General features: G+C 35.6%; 1 protein-coding gene across 1 annotated transcript in view; it reads right to left on the bottom strand.

Annotated features, from left to right (window-relative positions):
* The window catches only part of ttc23 (tetratricopeptide repeat domain 23), a 28,588-nt gene that overhangs the window by 4,730 nt on the left and 3,894 nt on the right, over positions 1–19,964 (bottom strand). Inside the window, exons 6-9 of the mRNA XM_056477839.1 lie at positions 11,015–11,189; positions 7,303–7,408; positions 5,224–5,354; positions 3,126–3,275 (exon numbers count right to left, since the gene is read on the bottom strand). Of these exons, the coding sequence (XP_056333814.1) occupies positions 3,126–3,275; positions 5,224–5,354; positions 7,303–7,408; positions 11,015–11,189 (562 nt within the window). The remainder of the gene's footprint in view (positions 1–3,125; positions 3,276–5,223; positions 5,355–7,302; positions 7,409–11,014; positions 11,190–19,964) is intronic.

Below are 19,964 nucleotides of genomic sequence, written 5' to 3'. Positions count from 1 at the left end.
GGGGGGTGAGCGTAATGGAGGCCAGCTAGCGAAGTGCTATGCAGGTAAACCTCACTCTTCTGACCTCAAAAAAGGCTCTAGCGACAAATGCTAGAGGTCATGGTCTTCAGAATCCTTGTTAAAGCTCAAGACGGGTTGGATGCAGTAGGACCGGTGGGTTACACATGGGGGCTCGTCCGGGATGGGAGTGAGGTTTAGGACGGTGAGTGTAACGGAGTCCAGCTAGCGAAGTGCTGTGCAGGTAAACCTCACTCTTCTGACCTCAAAAAAGGCTCTAGCGACAGACGCTAGAGGTCATGGTCTTTCGACTCCTTGTTAGAGCAACCGACTCCCAAGTAAAGAATTGGTTCGATCCCAGCTCAACGCGGGTTCGGTGCAGTAGGATTGGTAAGTTACACGTGGCGGCTTGTCGGAGATGGGAGTGAGGTTTAGGGGGGGTGAGTGTAACGGAGGGCAGCTAGCAAAATGCTATGCAGATAAACCTCACTCTTCTGACCTAAAAAAAAATGCTCTAGCAACAGACGGTAGAGGCCATGGTCTTTAGCCTCCTTGTTAGAGAAACCGACTCCCATGCAAAGAATCGCTGGTTCAATCCAAGCTAATTTAAAACGTGCTAGATAATTTGGCGGTTCATTCCGCTGTGGCGACCCTGGATTAATAAAGGGACTAAGCCGAAAAGAAAATGAATGAATGAATAACATTTTAAAGAATGTTGGAAACTTGTAGCCATTTCCTTCCATTGTATGTTTTTACTATTAAAGTCTATGGCTATTATATACTGCTCAAAAAAATAAAGGGAACACTTGGAGTTATATTGTGTTTTTTAAGTGTTCCCTTCATATTTTAAGCAGTGTATATCTACAGAATTTTCTTCTTTAACTTCAAAATGTGTTCTTTTGTGTTTAACAGAAAAACTAAACTCAAAACTCAAGTGGTTTGGAACCATTTGAGTGTCAGTAATCGTTTTCTATTTTGGGTGAACTGTCCCTTTAAGAGACTTCTCAAAGGTCTAGTGGAAGGTCGTTCAGTGCCCTTTTAATAGCATTCTGCAATACTCCAATGGCCATGAAAATAGCCGCCTTTATCCAGAAGGACTCAGAACACAATGTTATTCTTTGGATGGGTTTATATCAGGAAGAGCAGTGGAAATATCATTCATGCTACACTCCAGGATTAGAGCACAGCACTGTAAACATAAAGTCCTCTGAGACTTTGGTCAAAATAGCTGTTCAGTGGAGACTGCGGCTGCACAAACTTGTGTTGAAGGATCTTGTTGAAACAAACTAAATTAACCATATTAGATGAATTCAATTTTATAAAGCCAGAACACATTATAGATCAAATTCAGCAAATCTGTTTTTTATGTTTATAGTCACAATGAAAGGGAAGTAGCGACAGATGTTTTGGTCTATATAGTGACAAACCGAAAAAGAAATGAAAAGGGAAACAATGTCTCCTAACCACACTTGATGCGGTAAGATTACAGAGATAAGCAATTTGTCTGTCCACACTAGATGTGACAAGTTATATACAAGAAATAGCAAAATAAAAAAAAATCACAGCCAATCAGAACAGCATGTGGGTGGGATCTGTCACAATGTAATAGTTTCTTATTTAATTCAGAGTCTTATTTAATTCAGGGAGAGAACATAAATAAATGTACAGTGCTCAGAATATATTGATTTTGAAAATGAATATTTATATCCATTTCTCAGTGAACATGTGTTATATATATTGGTGCATTTGAACAAAACAGATTTATTAAACAGAAATATTTATTAAAATAATATTTTACTCACAGAAAATCTTTAGAAATGGAAAGATAATGCAATTAAATTCATGCAAAATATTGCAAAAAACAATTACACACCACAACATTTCAACAAAATTTTATACATTTGATTTTTAAACTTGATTTTTGCCATTTTAAAAAAGTTATTTGATATTTTTCCACAACATATGAATACTAATTTTACTAGCCTTCATAATACTTATACTAATAAGGGCTACTCATTTTTAAACCACTATTGTAAACTGTTTTGACATATTAGCTCCAGATTTGGCTTCAGTACTGATTAATTTAAAATAAGATTTGTGGGGGTTTACTCATATATGCTGAGCACTGTATAAGAACACTGTATAAGGTATATAATTAAACAAATATTAATAAAAAGAAATAAACAAATACATAAAAACTGGATTAAAATTATCAAACAATACAAAATATAATAAAATAATCCAATAATTATATAATAAAATAAGATATATAATAAAATAATCCAATATTTGATTCAAATAAATAAATTGATTAAAATAAACATTCATACTAATTAAATTATTATTATTCATTAACAATAATAAAATAAATAATTATTCATACTAATTAAACTAAAATAAGTTCACCAAATAATTTTCAGACCAATTCCTTATATGACATTTTCATAGGATTATTGAGCATAAACCACAATGTGCACAAAACCATACTAATGCCTTTTGCATTTTCTCCCTTGCACAGAGAAGATCATATTTAGGGGTCTGTAAACATTGCAAATAATCTAATTAAAATGTATTAAACCATTTGAACATTATTAAAAGTCAATACTGAGAGACTGATGCCATCATGCAACATTTAATTTTTGATCACATTAGATTGACAGTATTTACATTTTACTTTACATTTACTTTCTTTACCTTTACAGGATCTGTTGTTGTTATTATTATGCTTCATTGGTATCAGTATGACAATAAAGTTCACAGGAAAGTATATTCAAACTCGTGTCTCACTAATATTAAGTAATTAGGCACAATCAAAACAATCTTTTAAAAAAAATTGTTAGGACAAAAATTGCCCTTTTCAGCATCTGTTTAGGACAGTGTAAGAAGGAAGTTTACATATTACAATGTTACCAGTGAGAGGTCTGCTTTAACTATGACTTTTCAAACAAAGAAAAATCTTATAAATGTAAAACGCATGAATGATTCATTGAAATTCATGGCCAACAGTTTCAATAGAGCAATTCTTATTTAATCTCAAACTTATTAGACTGCAGATAGAAATGTTTTATTAGGATCTTATGAATATGTATGAGAGGATATGAATACAACAGAATGATGATTTGATTCACCTTCTTGAGTGTCCGGTGGGCGTGTCTCATGTGACCCTGTGTCATCTCCACTCCACCAATCAGCTGCAGCGTTTCTGCCACCTCTGCGCTGAGCTCACCAAACGTGCTTTTCTTCAGGGACAGAGACTCTCTCTGGAGCTCAGCACATCTCTAAAAACACAGTAAATACACCAAAACTGCTTACAAAGACTGCGTCCCAATTTAAACTGTCCATCCTAAATTGTATTCAAAAATAGAATTAGCATGTCCATATTATAGTATGTTTAGAAATTTGAAGTGCAGATCCAGTTAATTTTATGCACAACATGTGAGACAAGGACTCACTTAGACTTACAAACACATACAGTACCAACATGCGACTGTAAAAAAATCAGTAGTTGAAACTTTAAGGCCATAACCACCACAAAAATTATTCTACAAAAAAACATCCTACAAGATTCTAAAGAGTAATTAATAAATATGTTTTTACTATTATCAATGTAAAGAACAGTTATATTTCAGTTTCACACTGTAAAAAATGCAGGATTCCACACAGTTCTTTCATATTGCCTAGGGATGTCCAGATCCGATCATGTGATTGGAAATTGGGCCTAATCACACGGTTGTAGACTCGATTGGAATCGAACGTTACCTCCCAATCAGGACTCGAATATATATATATATATATATATATATTCTCATTATTTTTTTAACACATCTATAGTTTATACCTCTTTCTTGACTTCACACAGAGACAGCAACGCATGCGGTATGACATCACTTTGTTGCAGGTTAAATGCTGGCAAAGTTGAACATGGAAGCGGCTTGAAGCGAAAATCGCGATGTCTGCTGTCTGAAGGTATTATAAATTTGATGTAGACAACATTGCCATAGCAAACTGTGAGATATGTAAACTTGGGAGTGCCTACCGGGTATTTTAAGTTGAGGAGCTCTTTGTTTTTATATAATATTTTTTTTATTCACTGTTGCACTGAAGTCCAAAAGGGAAAAAGTTATTTATTACTTAATTGTTCAAGCTACCTCACAGAAGTGCTCACAGAGTTGTTGAATGTTAAAATAAGTTGAATTAAATAAAAAATAAGGAACATCCTGGATCTGTTTCTTCGCTCTTCTTTATTCTTTTTCTGTGTATTATAGAAGTATCCGATCGGGTTTCGATCTCGGTGAATACTCAAAATCAAATGACTCTGATTCAGACTCGAGGGCAAAAAAACCTTATTGGGACATCCCTAATATTGTCCCAATACAGATCAATTAAGTTAATGTAAAAATTTAAGGCGATTAAATATAAAACAATCAATTCGTCCCCAATAAAATCTCAAGAATTGTGTTGATTCAGCTGATTTCAAAAAATTAGTTTGAACAGCAGGAAAAAGAGAAAACATATTAGGAATGCTCATCATTAGAAGTGAAGTCAGGTGAGTATTGTCAAGTATGGTTTTACCCATATCTGAAAATTGGTCATCTGTATTTGACACATCCAAGTGCACACACGCACATTATGAGTGAGGAATGAGAATACACACACACACCCACCCACACAATGAGCAGCTATTGTTTCCAGCACCAGGGAAGCAATTAGGGATTAGGTGCCCTGCTAAAAAGGCACCTCAATTGGGTATCAAAGATGAGAGAGAACCATTTATTCACGTCCCCTATTGATTCCTGATGGTATTGTGAATTGAACCTACAACCTTTGGATTACAAGCCTGACTCCTAGTCATTACGACACAATTGCTCTCATTACATTATTTTTATCGTTACTGTTAAATTTGACGAATTGAATTCAATTTATTTACAGCTGGCAGCTCGCTCTCTGCAACTCTCACATGGTCGCCAACTGAAGCTAAGCAGCACTGCGGTCAGTACCTGGATGGGAGACCACATGGGAAAGCTGGGTTGCTGCCGGAAGTGGTGTTATTGAGACCAACAGGGGGCACTCAACCTTTGGTCTGTGTGGGTCCTGATGCCCCAGTATATTGATGGGGACTGTCTTTACGTAATATACTGTAATTTGACTAGTACATGCTTTATATAGTTCAAATACAAAACACATATGTTCCATGTTCACAGATCACAGAGACGAATTGAAGCTGACCTCGTGTTGTCCTGTGAGTAGGAGGAAATGACTGAAGTCGTCTTGAGCAGACAGTGTGAGTTTGTCCTGTGGGCCAAGTGCACTTTTATATGCACTTATACTCTCTTCAAAATACAGTGCTGCTGAATCTACTGAAAGAGGAAAAAAAGGAGATGCACATAATGACAGCAATGTAGTATTCATACGAGGCGTCCACTTTCTGTTGAAGAGCCACTCCAATACTGTCAAGTTTTCTATTTGATTAGCCGAAGGTCACCTTTAGCTCTACTGGTGTACTTGTTATGCAGGACAGGTAACACAAAGGCTCTGCTTGTGTACTGCCTGCTAAACACTTGTTTACTGTACAACCACTCCATTAGCTACAGTATGCTTCCATCCACCGATTTTAATTAGCATTTTAGGACATTGCATAAAAAACACATGCACAGATTCACATAAATTGTAAAAATGTGCATAATAAACATCTGCAGACTATTGAGCAGTATTGGGAAATAAGTAACTTAAATGACTGTAAGTAAAAATAAAAGTCTTACTTAGATATTTTAAGTATGTGTTATGCAATTTTTGTGTTTTTTTAGTGTCGAGTAAGACAGTAAATTATTAGCGGGCATAGTCATTGGAACCTTTTTGGCTCGAGACTTCTGGTTTCATTCACTTCCATTGATTTTTAGATGTTTAAAACAGCTCATTATGCTGCAAACTGATATTTTCTTTTTATAATATTAAACTTTTTATGTAGAGCAAGTGGTCAAACCATTTTCTGCCGTTTATTAGTCCTAGCAATTTTTTCCATAGGCGACTGAAATCAGAAATTCTGAAACAATCACAAGCATGAGCAAACTTCCAATGCGGAATAAGGCCAATAGCCTACACCTCATAGAACCAGCCTTAATTTTGTTTAGTATAATCTTATATACAACTATTTATAAACTTTTTTTTTTTTTAAAAAGCTGCTTTTTGCAGAACAATAATTTTTAATATTCATATACAGTGGGGAAATAAGTATTGAACATGTCATGTTTTTTTCCCGGGACTTAGGGGACTTAGCAGCTGTTGACGTGGAATTGAACCAGATTTTGGTAAAAACCTAAACAATACAAACATAAAAATAAAACAAACCAAAAAAAAAAAAATCTGAAAAATTTGTTCTGTGTAATAACAATGAAATGACACAAGTAAAAAAGTACTGAAAGGATTAGAATACTTTATATAAAAGGCTTATTTGGTGATGGCAGCTTAAATATGCCTCTCATATGGAGGATGAAGTCACATGAATTGCTCAAGTGTGAGTTTTTACAGACTCCAACAAAGAGATCTGATCTTTAATTTGTATTTTATATTGGATTCAAATCAGGTGATTGGCTGGGCCATTCCACAGCTTGATTTTCTTTCTCTGAAAGCATTTAAGTTTCCTTGGCTGTGTTTTGGATCATTGTCTTGCTGAAATGTCCACCCTGGTTTCAACTTCATCATCCTGCTATGGTAGATGTTATAAGCAGCGGATATTAATTTACAATGAGGAAGGGCAGAGGGTTGCTGAAGAACTACTGAGAGATTTCAACTGCTGTCTGGGCTTTTACTGCCTTTCTACACCTCCCTTTCTTCATGTGTTCAATACCTTTTCCCTGCGTCATTTCATTTTATTGTGCATCACTCAATTCGTAAACTAATTAGATTTGTTTTCTTTGCATATATGGATTTCTTTGATTGTTACCAACACCAGGGGAAAATTTCAAGTCAACAACACAGCAACACAACAATCAGTTTTCAGAGAAAAATGGTGACATGTTCAATAATTATTTTTCCTGCTGTATCATGCTAGTTTTCCTGAAAGTAATGCTTTTTTGTTCTTTTAAACACATAAAATGTTTTGTTAGCAAAAGTTTTAATGCAAAATTTTAATTTTGCACATAAAATAAACTCACAACTTTGAATGAAAACATAGCTAATGACCAACTTCAAATGTTAGATCCAATCTAAGTAATCTATAAGACAGTTCATATTTCCAAATGTAATAATATTGCTCAGAGTGTAATAAACTCCCAGAGCAGCAAGATTATTGTGAAAGCATTGGGTCACCATTGTGTTGAGGCTCTGAAGTGGAGGAATATGCCAGAGCCAAACTGTGAGTGATCTGAGCCCCTTCCAGACCTCCAGCACTCTGACTAACAGCAATGGAATGAGCCTGCGAGAGACACGTGGATACAGATAAATCACACACAGCCTGAACACAGCAAACATTATCAATAGTTACACCCTTAAATCCTTCTGCAGGGTTGATTTAAAGACTATCAATTTTACTATCTGACACTGGATGTCTAAAACACAGCTCAATATGGAGGAGTACATTCTGACCCATGTGATTTTTTTAGGTACATTTGGAAAATATAAATGATAGCAAACTGGTCACAGCCTTTTGTTCGACTACCCTGAACTTCTTTTTTGAATTACTGTTTACTTTGGGATGGTTTATTAGAGCGATGCAAATTAATATCAGAGAGTTCCTCTCTCTTTATAATGCTAATATTAGAATTTGATTAATATTTGCAGTTTGAGGTCAGCAAGACTTGGAAAGTGTATAAAAGTCTCTACTGCTCATCAAGGTGCACTTATATGATCAAAATACTTCATGAAGGTAATAGTAATAGAATATTTCTATTACTATAATAATAATAATAATAATAATAATAATAATAATAATAATAATAATAATAATAATTCCATTTGCTACTAGTATTGTCATTTAATTAACATTTGCTGATTTTATAATCTATTGTTCAAAAAAAGATTGAGGTTTGCAAGATATTTTAAAGTTGACCAAAGTCTCTTCTTCTCACTAAGGTGCACTTATTTGATTAAAATGCATTATTTTAAGTTATCAGGATATAAAATCCCTATTACAGCACATTTTAAATATGCATATTTTTCGGTGATTGTAATGCATTCATTACTGGAGTATCCTTATCTTTCAATCATTATCTTTCAGAATTATCTTTATCATTATCTTTAACAGTAAGATATATCAATCTTTAAAAAGTCTTGCTGACCTTGCCACTTTTGTGCTCTGAAGAGAAACTATTTTTTAACCAATGTTTAAAATAATCATGACAGATTTTTCAGAACTTTATTAATGACTTAAAAGTGTAAGCACGTATTAAAACCCATAACAAAATAAATAAGTATACTAAATAATATTACAAATAATTGAAAACTTGAAAGCAAAACTTGAAAGTGTAGTAGTTTGAAGGATTCTGGCATAGTATGAAGATTTAAAAATGACAATGAGTTATTATATTGGAGCTATATTGTGGTCCATAATTAGTATTTTAATATGGCACCAAATAATTCTTGGTCTAAATATATCTGACAAGATCTTTTGGGATACAGTGCATCATGAAAGTATTCATAGCACTTTTATGTTACAGCCTTATTTCAAAATGGATTAAATTAATTTATTTCCTCAAATTTCTACACACAACACCCCATAATGACGATGTGAAAAAAGATTTTTTGAAATTGTTGCAAATTTATTATAAGTAAAAAAAACTGAAAAATCACATGTACAGAAGTATTCACAGCCTTTGCTCATTACTTTGTTGATGGACGTTTGGCAGCAACTACATACTCAATTCTTTTTGAATATGATGATATAAGAGATTTTCAATAAAATCTAGATCTGGGCTCTGGCTGGGCCACTCAAGGACATTTACCGAGTTGTTGTGAAGCCACTTCATTGATATTTTGTCAGTGTGCTTTGGGTGATTGTCCTGTAGGAAGATGAACCGTCATCCCTGTCTGAGGTCAAGAGCACTCTGAAGCAGGTTTTCATTCAGGATGTCTCTGTACATCGCTGCATTCATCTTTCCCTTTATCCTGACTAGTCTTCCAGTTCCTGCTGCTGAAAAACATCCCCACAGCATGATGCCGCCACCACCATGCTTCACTGTAGGAATGGTATTAGCCTGGTGATGAGTGGTGCCTGGTTTTCTCCAAACGTAACGCCTGGCATTCACTCCAAAGTGTTCAATTTTAGTCTCATCAGACCAGAGAATCTTTTTCCTTATGGTCTGAGAGTCCTTCAGATGCCTTTTGGCAAATTTCCACACAAGGAGAGGCTTCCGTCTGGTCACTCTACCATACAGGCCTGATTGGTGGATTGCTGCACAGATTGTTGTTCTTCTGTAAGGTTCTCCACTCTCCACAGAAGAACGCTGAAGCTTAGACAGAGTGACCATTGGGTTATTGATCACCTCCCTGACTAAGGCCCTTCTCCCCCAATCACTTAGCTTAGATGGCTTGCCAGCATAGGAAAAATCCTGGTGGTTCCAAACATTTTCCACTTACAGATGATGGAGGCCACTGTGCTCACTGGAACTTTCAGAGCAGCAGAAATTTTTCTGTAACCTTCCACAGCCTTGTGCCTCGAGACAATCCTGTCTCGGAGGTCTACAGACAATTCCTTTGTCTTAATGCTTGGTTTGTGCTTTGACATGCACTGTCAACCCTGGGACCTTATATAGACAGGTGTATGCCTTTTCAAATCATGTCCAATCAACTGAATTTACCACAGGTGAACTCCAATTAAGCTTAATTAATTAAACTCTTAATTAAACTCCAATTAAGCTGCTGAAACATCTCAAGAATGATGAGTGGAAACAGAAAGTACCTGAGCTCAATTTAGAGCTTCATGGCAAAGGCTGTGAATACTTATGTACATGTGATTTTTCAGCTTTTTTTATTTTGGAATAAATTTGCAACAATTTCAAAAAATCTTTTTTCACATTGTCATTTTTGGGTATTGAGTGTAGAATGTTGAGGAAATAAATTAATTTAATCCATTTTGTAATAAGGCTGTACAATAAAAAATGTGGAAAACTGAAGCGCTATGAATACTTTCCGGATGCACTGTAAACTAGAGATGCCCAAAGTTGGCTCATGGTAACTTCTGATTTGGTCAGCCTCCTATCTGAGAAGAGAGGAAGAATTATGAGGATGGTTTCGAGATTGTCAATTCAAATTTAATGTAACCCTTTTGTTTGTTTGTTTGTTTGTTTTATTGTTAAAAGCTAACTGAAATGTAATGTTTCAATTAAGTGGTGTAAATTAATCAGATTTAGTTTAAATGTACATACTGCCACCCAACAATGCAGAGACTTTGCTGAGCAAATTAAGTCAAAAGCAAATTCTGCTTGAGTAGTGTATTCAGCATTGAACTCCACAGTATTATTATGAATATGATTGCTTATGTTTTATTGCAGTTATCATTTAAAAAGTTATACTGCATTAGTTAACACCATTACCAAAGTAATGTTTTCTATTTATTTTGAAATATTATGAAAAAACTACCCATGTCTACTTTAATGTAATATAATTTGGAATGAATATTTACCCTTCGGCCCATGGCTCTCAGTGATATTTGGTTTTTGGCCCTTCATACGAAAAAGTTTGGGTACCACTGGTATAAACTATTGTTATGCTGAATGATATTTTAGTGGGCATCTTCGGTAAATCAATGTAGGATAGTGATTTCTTATTATTTTTAAATACTTGTCTTTATACTTTATGTGCAATCTAAAGGCACTGGTTGGATGAAATTAATAAATGACATGTTTCCTTTTCACTTAATTCCCTAACATTAGTAATTACACTAATGTAATAAGCTTAAGCAAGAATCATGCATTCAGTTCACCAACCACAAAAATCACTTAGATGTTATTCACGGCTCCCCTGCTTTAATGATAGTCTAGTACAGTGCATTTTTCTTAACTGACAGCGCAGGATTAATGTTTACCTTCAGGAGATGTTCAATGGCTCTATCCAGATGCCCCTGAGACTGTTCAATGGCTGCCATGTTTCTATAAACAAAGCAGATTCGACTGAGCTGATGTTCTCCATGATGAAGCAGCTCCAGGGCTCTTTCACACTGGTTGAGGGCCTTCTCTGGCCTTCCCTGCCGCTGGTACACCCTACAACACATCCCATCAACACAAAGATGTCATTTATCATGAAATCAATCCACAATGTCACATAGAGCGCACTGCTGACCTTGCTTATGCATGGATTCATCATAAGAATGTAATGCCAGAACAATGAAAGGAAGAAGAAAAGAAGGCCTGTTCATGCAAACTGGTTAAAAACAGGAAGATCTGGAGTGTATAGCTTAAGATGGCGGTAACCGGTCTGAAGCTTCAAGGAGGTCAGTTTCTTTATTGAGATGTGATGTGGAGTGCAGCAAATCCAAACATGCCCTGCAGCTCTAAACTCAATACACTGGAGCTCATGTCTTTATTAGGTCTGATTCTCCACTCTCCATATCAACCTGCAGGCATCCAGACTCACTTCTTAACCAAGCACACAAGACTGACTCACTGTTGTCTGTAGAAGTGTCTATGGCATTGTAAAAAGTCAGTGCACTTCTTAAAAAGCACTTCTGTTTGAGTTGTTAAACAGATACTGACTTTTTTAACTTAAAAATATAATAAACATACTTATACAGTTGAAGTCAGAATTATTAGCCCCCCTGTTTATTTTTTTTCCCAATTTTTGTTTAACTGAAAGCTGATTTCTTCAACACATTTCTAAACAATAGTTTTAATAACTCATTTCTAATAACTGATTTATTTTATCTTTGCCATGATTACAGTACATAATATTTGACTAGATATTTTTCAAGACACTTCTATACAGCTTAAAGCGACATTTAAAGACTTAAGAAGGTTAATAAGGTTAACTAGGCAGGTTAGGGTAATTAGGCAAGTTATTGTATAACGATGGAAAAAATTAGCTTAAAGGGGCTAATAATTTTGACCATAAAATTGTTCATAAAAAATTAAAAACTGCTTTTATTCTAGCCAAAATAAAACAAATAAGACTTTCTTCAGAAGAAAAAATATTATCAGACATACTGTGAAAATTTCCTTGCTCTGTTAAATATTATTTGGGAAATATTTAAAAAAGAAAAAAAATTAAAAGGGGGGCTAATACTTCTGACTTCAACCGTATGTTAAATATAATACAATATTCAAAACTTTCGGCAACATTGCGCATGCAAAAGGCTCACTGTCCATTGTTTAAAGAGTTGAGATGTTGAGATTATCAAATATTTAGTATACTATCAAATCCGATTTCAAAGCAAGCAAGTTTAAATCATCACTGTAACCTTTTTTGTCCTTATGTGAAACACTTAAAGGTCCTGTGAAGTGCTTGGAAATGTGCATTTTTATTCAATGATTGACGTAATCTCAACTGAAAAATTAAGGTAGTGTGGGACATAGTGTAGCCCCTCCCCTTTTAAAAAAGTAGGCAATAGCGTTTTGTTTTTATCACTGCTCTGCCAGTGAGAGTAGTCAAGATCAAGCGCATTAAATGAAAAGCAAATGAGAAGCGTCTAGAAGTGGGCGGGGCATGACAGATCCTTGAGAGCATTTGATTGGTCAAGATTTGATGAGAAACCAAAGTATGAAGTGATGTAAAAAAAAAACATTGATCCATTTAGATGGAGGAGACAAATTACAAGCTTTACGTGTTTATATCGGTTTTATATACCCTAAATGTGAATTCTGTAAGTGTTTTGGAGCATACAAACATAGTTGTCCTTAAAACTAACATTTTTCTAAACTAACACTCTACATTTTTTATTTAAATTTCATGGGACCTTTAATTGTGCAAATTCCTACTGACAGAGTGATGATGAATGTGGCCAGACCACTGTGCTTAAAAAGCTGCATTTGTTTGATCAAAATTGCATAACATAAAAAATGTTGTATTGTAAGGTACTATTTTAATGCGTAAAAACTTTTGGTAACATTTTAATATTTAACATACTAATTCACACTATTACCAAACGATTAATGAAGACTACACTACCAGACAAAAGTCTTGTCGTCAATCCTAATTGTAAGCGCAACAAATAATAACTTGACAAATAACAACAAAATATAAGATTACAAATAACAAATAATAACTTTTAGTTGATCATTCGGGAAAGTGGCAGAAGGTAGATTTTTCTGATGAATCATCTGCTGAACTGCATCCCAATCATCACAAATATTGCAGAAGACATTTTGGAATCCACATCGACCCAAGATTCTCACAGAAATACATTCAATATCGGGGTGTGCGAGAAAACTGCAGAGTGGATGGCAACATCAACAGCTTGAAGTGTCAAGACATTTGTGCTGTCCATTACATTACAAACCACAGGAGAGGGCAAATTTTTCAGAAGGATAGCGCTCCTTCTCATACTTCAGCCTCCACATCAAAGTTTCTGAAAGCAAAGAAGGTAAAGGTGCTCAAAGATTGACCAGCCCAGTTACCAGACATGAACATTATTAAGCATGTCTTGGGTAAGATGAAGGGGGCATTAAAGATGAATACAAAGAGTCTTGATGAAATCTGGGAGTCTTGCAAGAACGCTTTCTTTGCCATTCCAGATGACTTATTAATAAGTTATTTGAGTCATTCCAGAGATGTATGGATGCAGTCCTCCAAGCTCATGGGAGTCATTCACAATATGGATTATTTTACCACTGCACCATGACTTTATATTCGATACTGTACATTATTTCTGCTAAGTGACAAGACTTTTGCCTTTCATATAAGTCACTTCTGACACTAAATGATCAACTAGAAGTCAAGTTATTATTTGTTGTTCTTAAAACTTGGTTAGGCGACAAGAGTTTTTGTCAGGTTGTGTAGTAGCTCAAACTAATTAGCTGCTTATTAATAGTTATAAGGTAGTAGTTGGGTTTAGGCATTAGGAAGAATTAGAGATGTAGAATAAGATCATACTCTGTAAGTACTAATAAACAGTTAATATCTTATTATTAGGCCAGTAGTAAGTCAGTAGTTTATAGTGTGAATTGTTACTTTAAAATGTTACAAAACTTTTTATTTTAATATATACAAAAATACAATTGAATTGTAATAGTTTATCTGTAATAGTTTAATTGTATAGTTTATAGTTGTAATAGCATCATTACGTCAGTCGTTAGTCACATGATCTTACAGAACTGGAACCTAATAGGATTGGCAGAATGACTGACACCTTACAATATTATATTTATCAGTTTTCTTGTGAGCAAGGCTATAAAATACTATAATTACAAATGCCAGAGCAGTATTTGCAAAACACACACACAACATGCCTGCACTCATGTACAGTCCTGTATGTTTTGACACAGTCTCCATGTAAACTTCAAACGGGAAAGCGGTGATGTCATATGCATGTGTGTTATGTCAGTCTATAAGTATGCAAAAGTACATGACTGTAATAATGTATAGTCCTGCGTTAGTACAGTCATGTACTTTTGCATACCTATAGACTAGCATAACACACATGCATATGACATCACCGCTTTCCCGTTTGAAGTTTACATGGAGACTGTGTCAAAACATACACTCTGAGAAGGTTTTGAAGTGAGCATTTTTAAAGCCACAAAACCCTGTTGTCATTTAAATAAATGTCCTAAACACATAAAGGCATTTTTTTCTGTTTTTCGTTGAAAACGGTGATGAGGGTTGCGCAATATATCACAAAATTATCATCATTGCGATAACAGTGTGCAGCATCCATATCGCAAATATGTGTGATAAATTACATTTATTTCATGCATTAATTGTTTATCTTATTTTTGACCAATCAGATGAGGCATTACTATCTTTATCCCCACCTTCCTAGTATTTGCTGTTCTCCTATTGGCTGGAATGGCCCAAAAGTGAAATCAGAGTGGAAAATAAATACTTAATGGTGGGAGTTGAGACAGGAGCATATCAGAGTCCGAATACATGCTGAGGTTTTCACTCATTCATAGTGTTTTAAAGACTAAATGATGTCATATAAATTCCTCCTAAGATGCTACTCTTTGAGTCCTGCACGGAGACATGCATCTCCACAAGGGGATCCCATGCTCCACCAATCCATCTTGTTAAAAGCCTTGAGTCTTTCCAGATTCATCCACACTAATGGATCCCTAACTCAGTTTGCCCATCTAGGAGAAATGCAGCATCCCTGTCCATCAATACAAGGCTAGCAATAAAAGTTCCATCACAAATAAATGTTACAGCTTAACTACTGTATATCCCATGGTGGATTTTCAGAGGACTCTTCATTTATAAGCATTCATGCATATCTTTGTAATTTGATGATGAATAAATAAAGAGCTGTCTTATCTTCTATCTTTGCTGTATATATTTTAGGATTGCAACTGTGTTTTCATAAATGAAATCATAAGCTCTTAATCTGAATGTTCAATTGGATTTACTGCAATCAGTGAAAAACCCTCAAGGGGTGACGTTTGCAAAATGGCAATGATTTTAAACTCGACTCCACCAAGGTTTCCTCACAGTAGTCTGTGTGTATGCTGGAAAGCCCTGGCACCTTTTCAAGGTTACATCAGAAATTCCAGACTCTGGGTCTCCTTTTAGGGGCATCGAGTGTGCGCCAATTCTGCTGCCTGGGTACACAAACCTAAACACGTCCTGTATTATGCCACGCCATGCCAGCGTAATACCAGCCATCCTCTCAGGCATCCTCTGTGGGAGGAGAGATATAATCTGCATGGAGAAATCTGATTTACTGTCCGTTGTGCAGGGGCGTAATGCAATTAGGGATTTTTACATGAACTGCCAAGTAGTCCCCAAAGCCTTCTGCTTAGTAATTGTTAACAGACCAATTCTGACATAGAGTGTGTATGAAAGATTTCAACTTTGATAGAAAGCAGTGCCAGCCAAGAAAAAGGGTTGAAGTGGGGGGTGTAAAGTCACAGAGCAACAGAAAATACTTCATATTCTTCAAAACTGAGGATAAACTCTGATTACGTTATACTTGTGCAACAGCACTACAAGTTTAGTCTTCAGCCAAGTTCAGCACAGCTTCATTTACAACATCAGCAAACAGAGCAGGGGTTCAGTGTGTGTTCATATTTGTAGTTTGGTTCTCTTGGTTTTTATTTGGTTCAATACACAAAAGAAAAGACACATTCAGTTCATTTACACTCAAAACGTTATTTTTGCAGTTTGTTTAAGCTACAGTACTTATTTAAAATGAGCTGAATCAACAATTCTTGAGTTTTTGGGAGGACAACTTAATTGTTTTATGTTCAATTCACTTGAAACAATTTGCAAAAATAAGTTAACTTAATCGATTTGTGTTGGGACTACATGAAGGAATTGTGTGGAACTCCGCATTTTTTTTACAGTATAGAGCACTCGTCATTTTTAAGACTGAACCTAAATATGTGGCAAAAAATTGCTTCAGAGACATATTTTGCAAAAGGACTTACTAAAAAGTCCAAAACAGTGCTGTGTGCTGGGCTGAATGCCTTTTCCATCTGTGTACATATGAAGTTTTAATCAGTGTTAGAAAAGAATAGCTTGATCTACGATTCTTAGTTTAAGTTGATTACATATTATTGGTGAATTAGACAAGAATACTAAAAACATATTTCTAACAAACATTGTACAAATTGTGAAAATGTAATGACATAAATTCAAGACAACAAATATTTTAACTTTTTTCAATAATAAAATTACAAAGTGTAACTTAATATTTTAGTCAGTTTGATTGATGTAGGTTAAGATGACTAGAAAAGTTCATTTGATTCAACTAAAAAATTTAAGGCAGCATGAATTTTTTTTGCAGCGTAAACTTACTGTACATACTCCAGTATGTGTTCAACAAATGCCCAGAGGTTGTCTGTCTGAAAAAGACAATTACTTTTCTGTTTTAGCATATTTAGCATGTTCTCAGCTAAATTATTAGGTAACTATTATTTAAAATTGACTTATGTATACTGTTGCTGCAGTTTTCACTCTTATTTGCAATGTCATTGTTCAGAATATTTGCGCTGGATTACAGTAACATTTGTTTTGCATATAGGGAAAATTATGTCTTTACTAAATAATACCATGACAAGATTTTTTTAAAGTTGAATAGAACAAATACACTCACTAGCCACTTTATTAGGTACACCTTATTAGTACCGGGTTGGACCCATTTTTGCCTTCAGAAAATCCTTAATCTTTCATGTCATAGATTCAACAAGGTACTGGAAATATTCCTCAGAGATTTTGGTCCATATTGATATGATAGAATCACACAGTTACTGCAGATTTGTCAGCTGCACATCCATGAAGCAAATCTCCACCACATCCCAAAGGTGCTCTATTGGATTGAGATCTTGTGACTGTGGAGGTCAGTGGAGTACAGTGAACTCATTATCATGTTCAAGAAACCAGTCTGTGATGTTTTGCGCTTTATGACATGGCAAGTTATCCTGCTGGACGTAGCGATCAGAAGATGGGTACACTGTGGTCATAAAAGGATGGACATGGTCAGCAACAATACTCAGGTAGGCTGTGGCGTTGACACAATGCTAAATTGGTACTAATGGGCCCAAAGTGTGCCAAGAAAATATCACCCACACCATTACACCACCAGCCTGAACCATTGATACAAGGTAGGATGGATCTATGCTTTCATGTTGTTGATGCCAAATTCTTACCCTACCATCTGAATGTTTACAGCAGAAATCAGCACTCATTAGACCAGGCAACGTTTTTCCAATCTTCTTTTGTCCAATTTTGGTGAGCCTGTGTTAATTGCAGCCTCAAATCGCAGCCTTTCTGTTCTTAGCTGACAGGAGTGGCACCCGGTGTGGTCTTCTGCTGCTGTAGCCCATCTGCCTAAAGGTTTGAAGTGTTGTGTGTTCAGAGATGCTCTTCTGCATACCTTGGTTGTAATGAATGGTTATTTGAGTTACTGTTGCTTTCTATCAGCTAGAACCAGTCTGGCCATTCTCCTCTGACCTCCGGCATCAACAAGGCATTTGTGCTCACAGAACTGCTGCTCACTAGATATTTTTTCTTTTTCGGACCATTCTCTGTAAACCCTAGAGATGGTTGTGTGTGAAAATCCCAGTAGATCAGCAGTTTCTGAAATACTCAGATAAGCCTGTCTGGCACCAACAACCATGCCATGTTCAAAGTCACTTAAATCACCTTTCTTCCCCATTCTGATGCTCGGTTTGAACTGCAGCAGATCGTCTTGACCATGTCTATGTGCCTAAATGCATTGAGTTGCTGCCATATGATTGGCTGATTAGAAATTTGCAAACAAGCAGTTGGACAGGTGTACCTAATAAAGTGGCGGGTGAGTGAAAATTTAAGTTAATACTTAATACTAAGTTAATAAACTGACAGAAGGTTTTTTTCTTCACTTTTGCCAATTAGTGAAGTTTTTTTCCCTCTCCGCTGTCGCCACTGGCTTGCATGGTTCGGGATCTGTAGAGCTGCGCATCGTTGGATTTGCTCTTCAGTGTTTGGACTCTCAGTAGTGATTATTAAACCACACTGAACTGAGCTAAACTGAACTGAACTTAAACACTAAAAACTGAACTACACTGTTCCAATTTACTATGACCTTTTATGTGAAGCTGCTTTGACACAATCAACATTGATAAAGCGCTATACAAATAAAGGTGAATTGAAAAAAAAAATGAACAGTAATACGCAGTTTTATTTAGTAAGTTTGGTCAGTTTTTTGTAGAGTATAACTTCTCTGTTCTGCAGAATACAAATAATAAAGGGTTAAAAATCTCTTCAAGACAGTTTTTTATTTTCCTTCAGGAATCAGATTTTCTATCTGCAATCAAGTGGATGTTAAGTGGATGGATGATTCAACATCGCAAAATGACATACTTGACCTTTGAAGCTTTGTTTTGCTTTGTTTTAACCTTGTCTGAGTGCGAACAGACATAAGAAAACGAACACGCATCACTTTTCAGTTCTGTCAAGGCCAAAAATCTTAACCAGCCGGCCTCTAATGAGAGCTGATGTAAATATGTGCTTAGATTCATGTCAGTATGATAGTGATACGCTGACTCCGAGGTTCACTCTTTCATGGCCTTCATCCGGATGAAAAAGCTGTAAGCTTGGGTCATTGTTTCAGGGTTTTGTGTTGGTATGTGTTGATAGCGCAGACTCACTCATTTGAAATATGTCAACACTGGCTTTACAGTCAAAGGCAGAAGAATTAGAAAGCTTTCATCGCAATCACACATGCACATTCTCTGTGAACACAAAGCCGGCTGACAGACCGATGAAAACACAACCTGCTAAATGGAAAAAACCCATAATGTAAACACGTAATAAATGAGCTTTACTGTGTAGCAATTTATCTTCAACACAGATGCCATTCCTTACATAACAAAGAGTAGCAATAATAAAACCTGAGATGGCCCAGAGAGATCTACTGTCACTCCACACTCACAAAACAAACACAGCTGGCAGACAAACCACAGTCGTTCATTGTCACAGTCAAGACCGGTGAGAGCAGCCATAATAAACACTGGGATCAATACAAGCTATTGAACAAGCTAATCAAATCCTCCTGTGGGAACTGTTACCCCTGAGAAACAAAAGACCTGTTCAATAATGCGAGCCTTTACATATAAAGTAAAAATTTCCGAAATAATAAAACAATATCTAAATCAACAGACCTACTGCACATCTGTATGCTTAGTAGTACACATTTGCTTTATACTGTATGTGCACTGTAAAAAATGCTGGGTTCCACACAGTTCCTTCATGTTGTCCCAAAACAAATTGATCAAGCTAACTTCATCATTTTTACAAATTTAAGTGGGTTGAACATAAAACAATTAAGCTGTCTCAAAAAACAATAAGAATTGTGTTGCTTCAACTCATTTTAAATCATGTGTTTATTAAAATAATACACACAA

Source organism: Danio aesculapii, chromosome 18 (assembly GCF_903798145.1).
Source record: "Danio aesculapii chromosome 18, fDanAes4.1, whole genome shotgun sequence".
In the NCBI taxonomy this organism is placed as follows: domain Eukaryota; kingdom Metazoa; phylum Chordata; class Actinopteri; order Cypriniformes; family Danionidae; genus Danio; species Danio aesculapii.
This window is presented reverse-complemented; position numbering and strand designations above follow the sequence as displayed.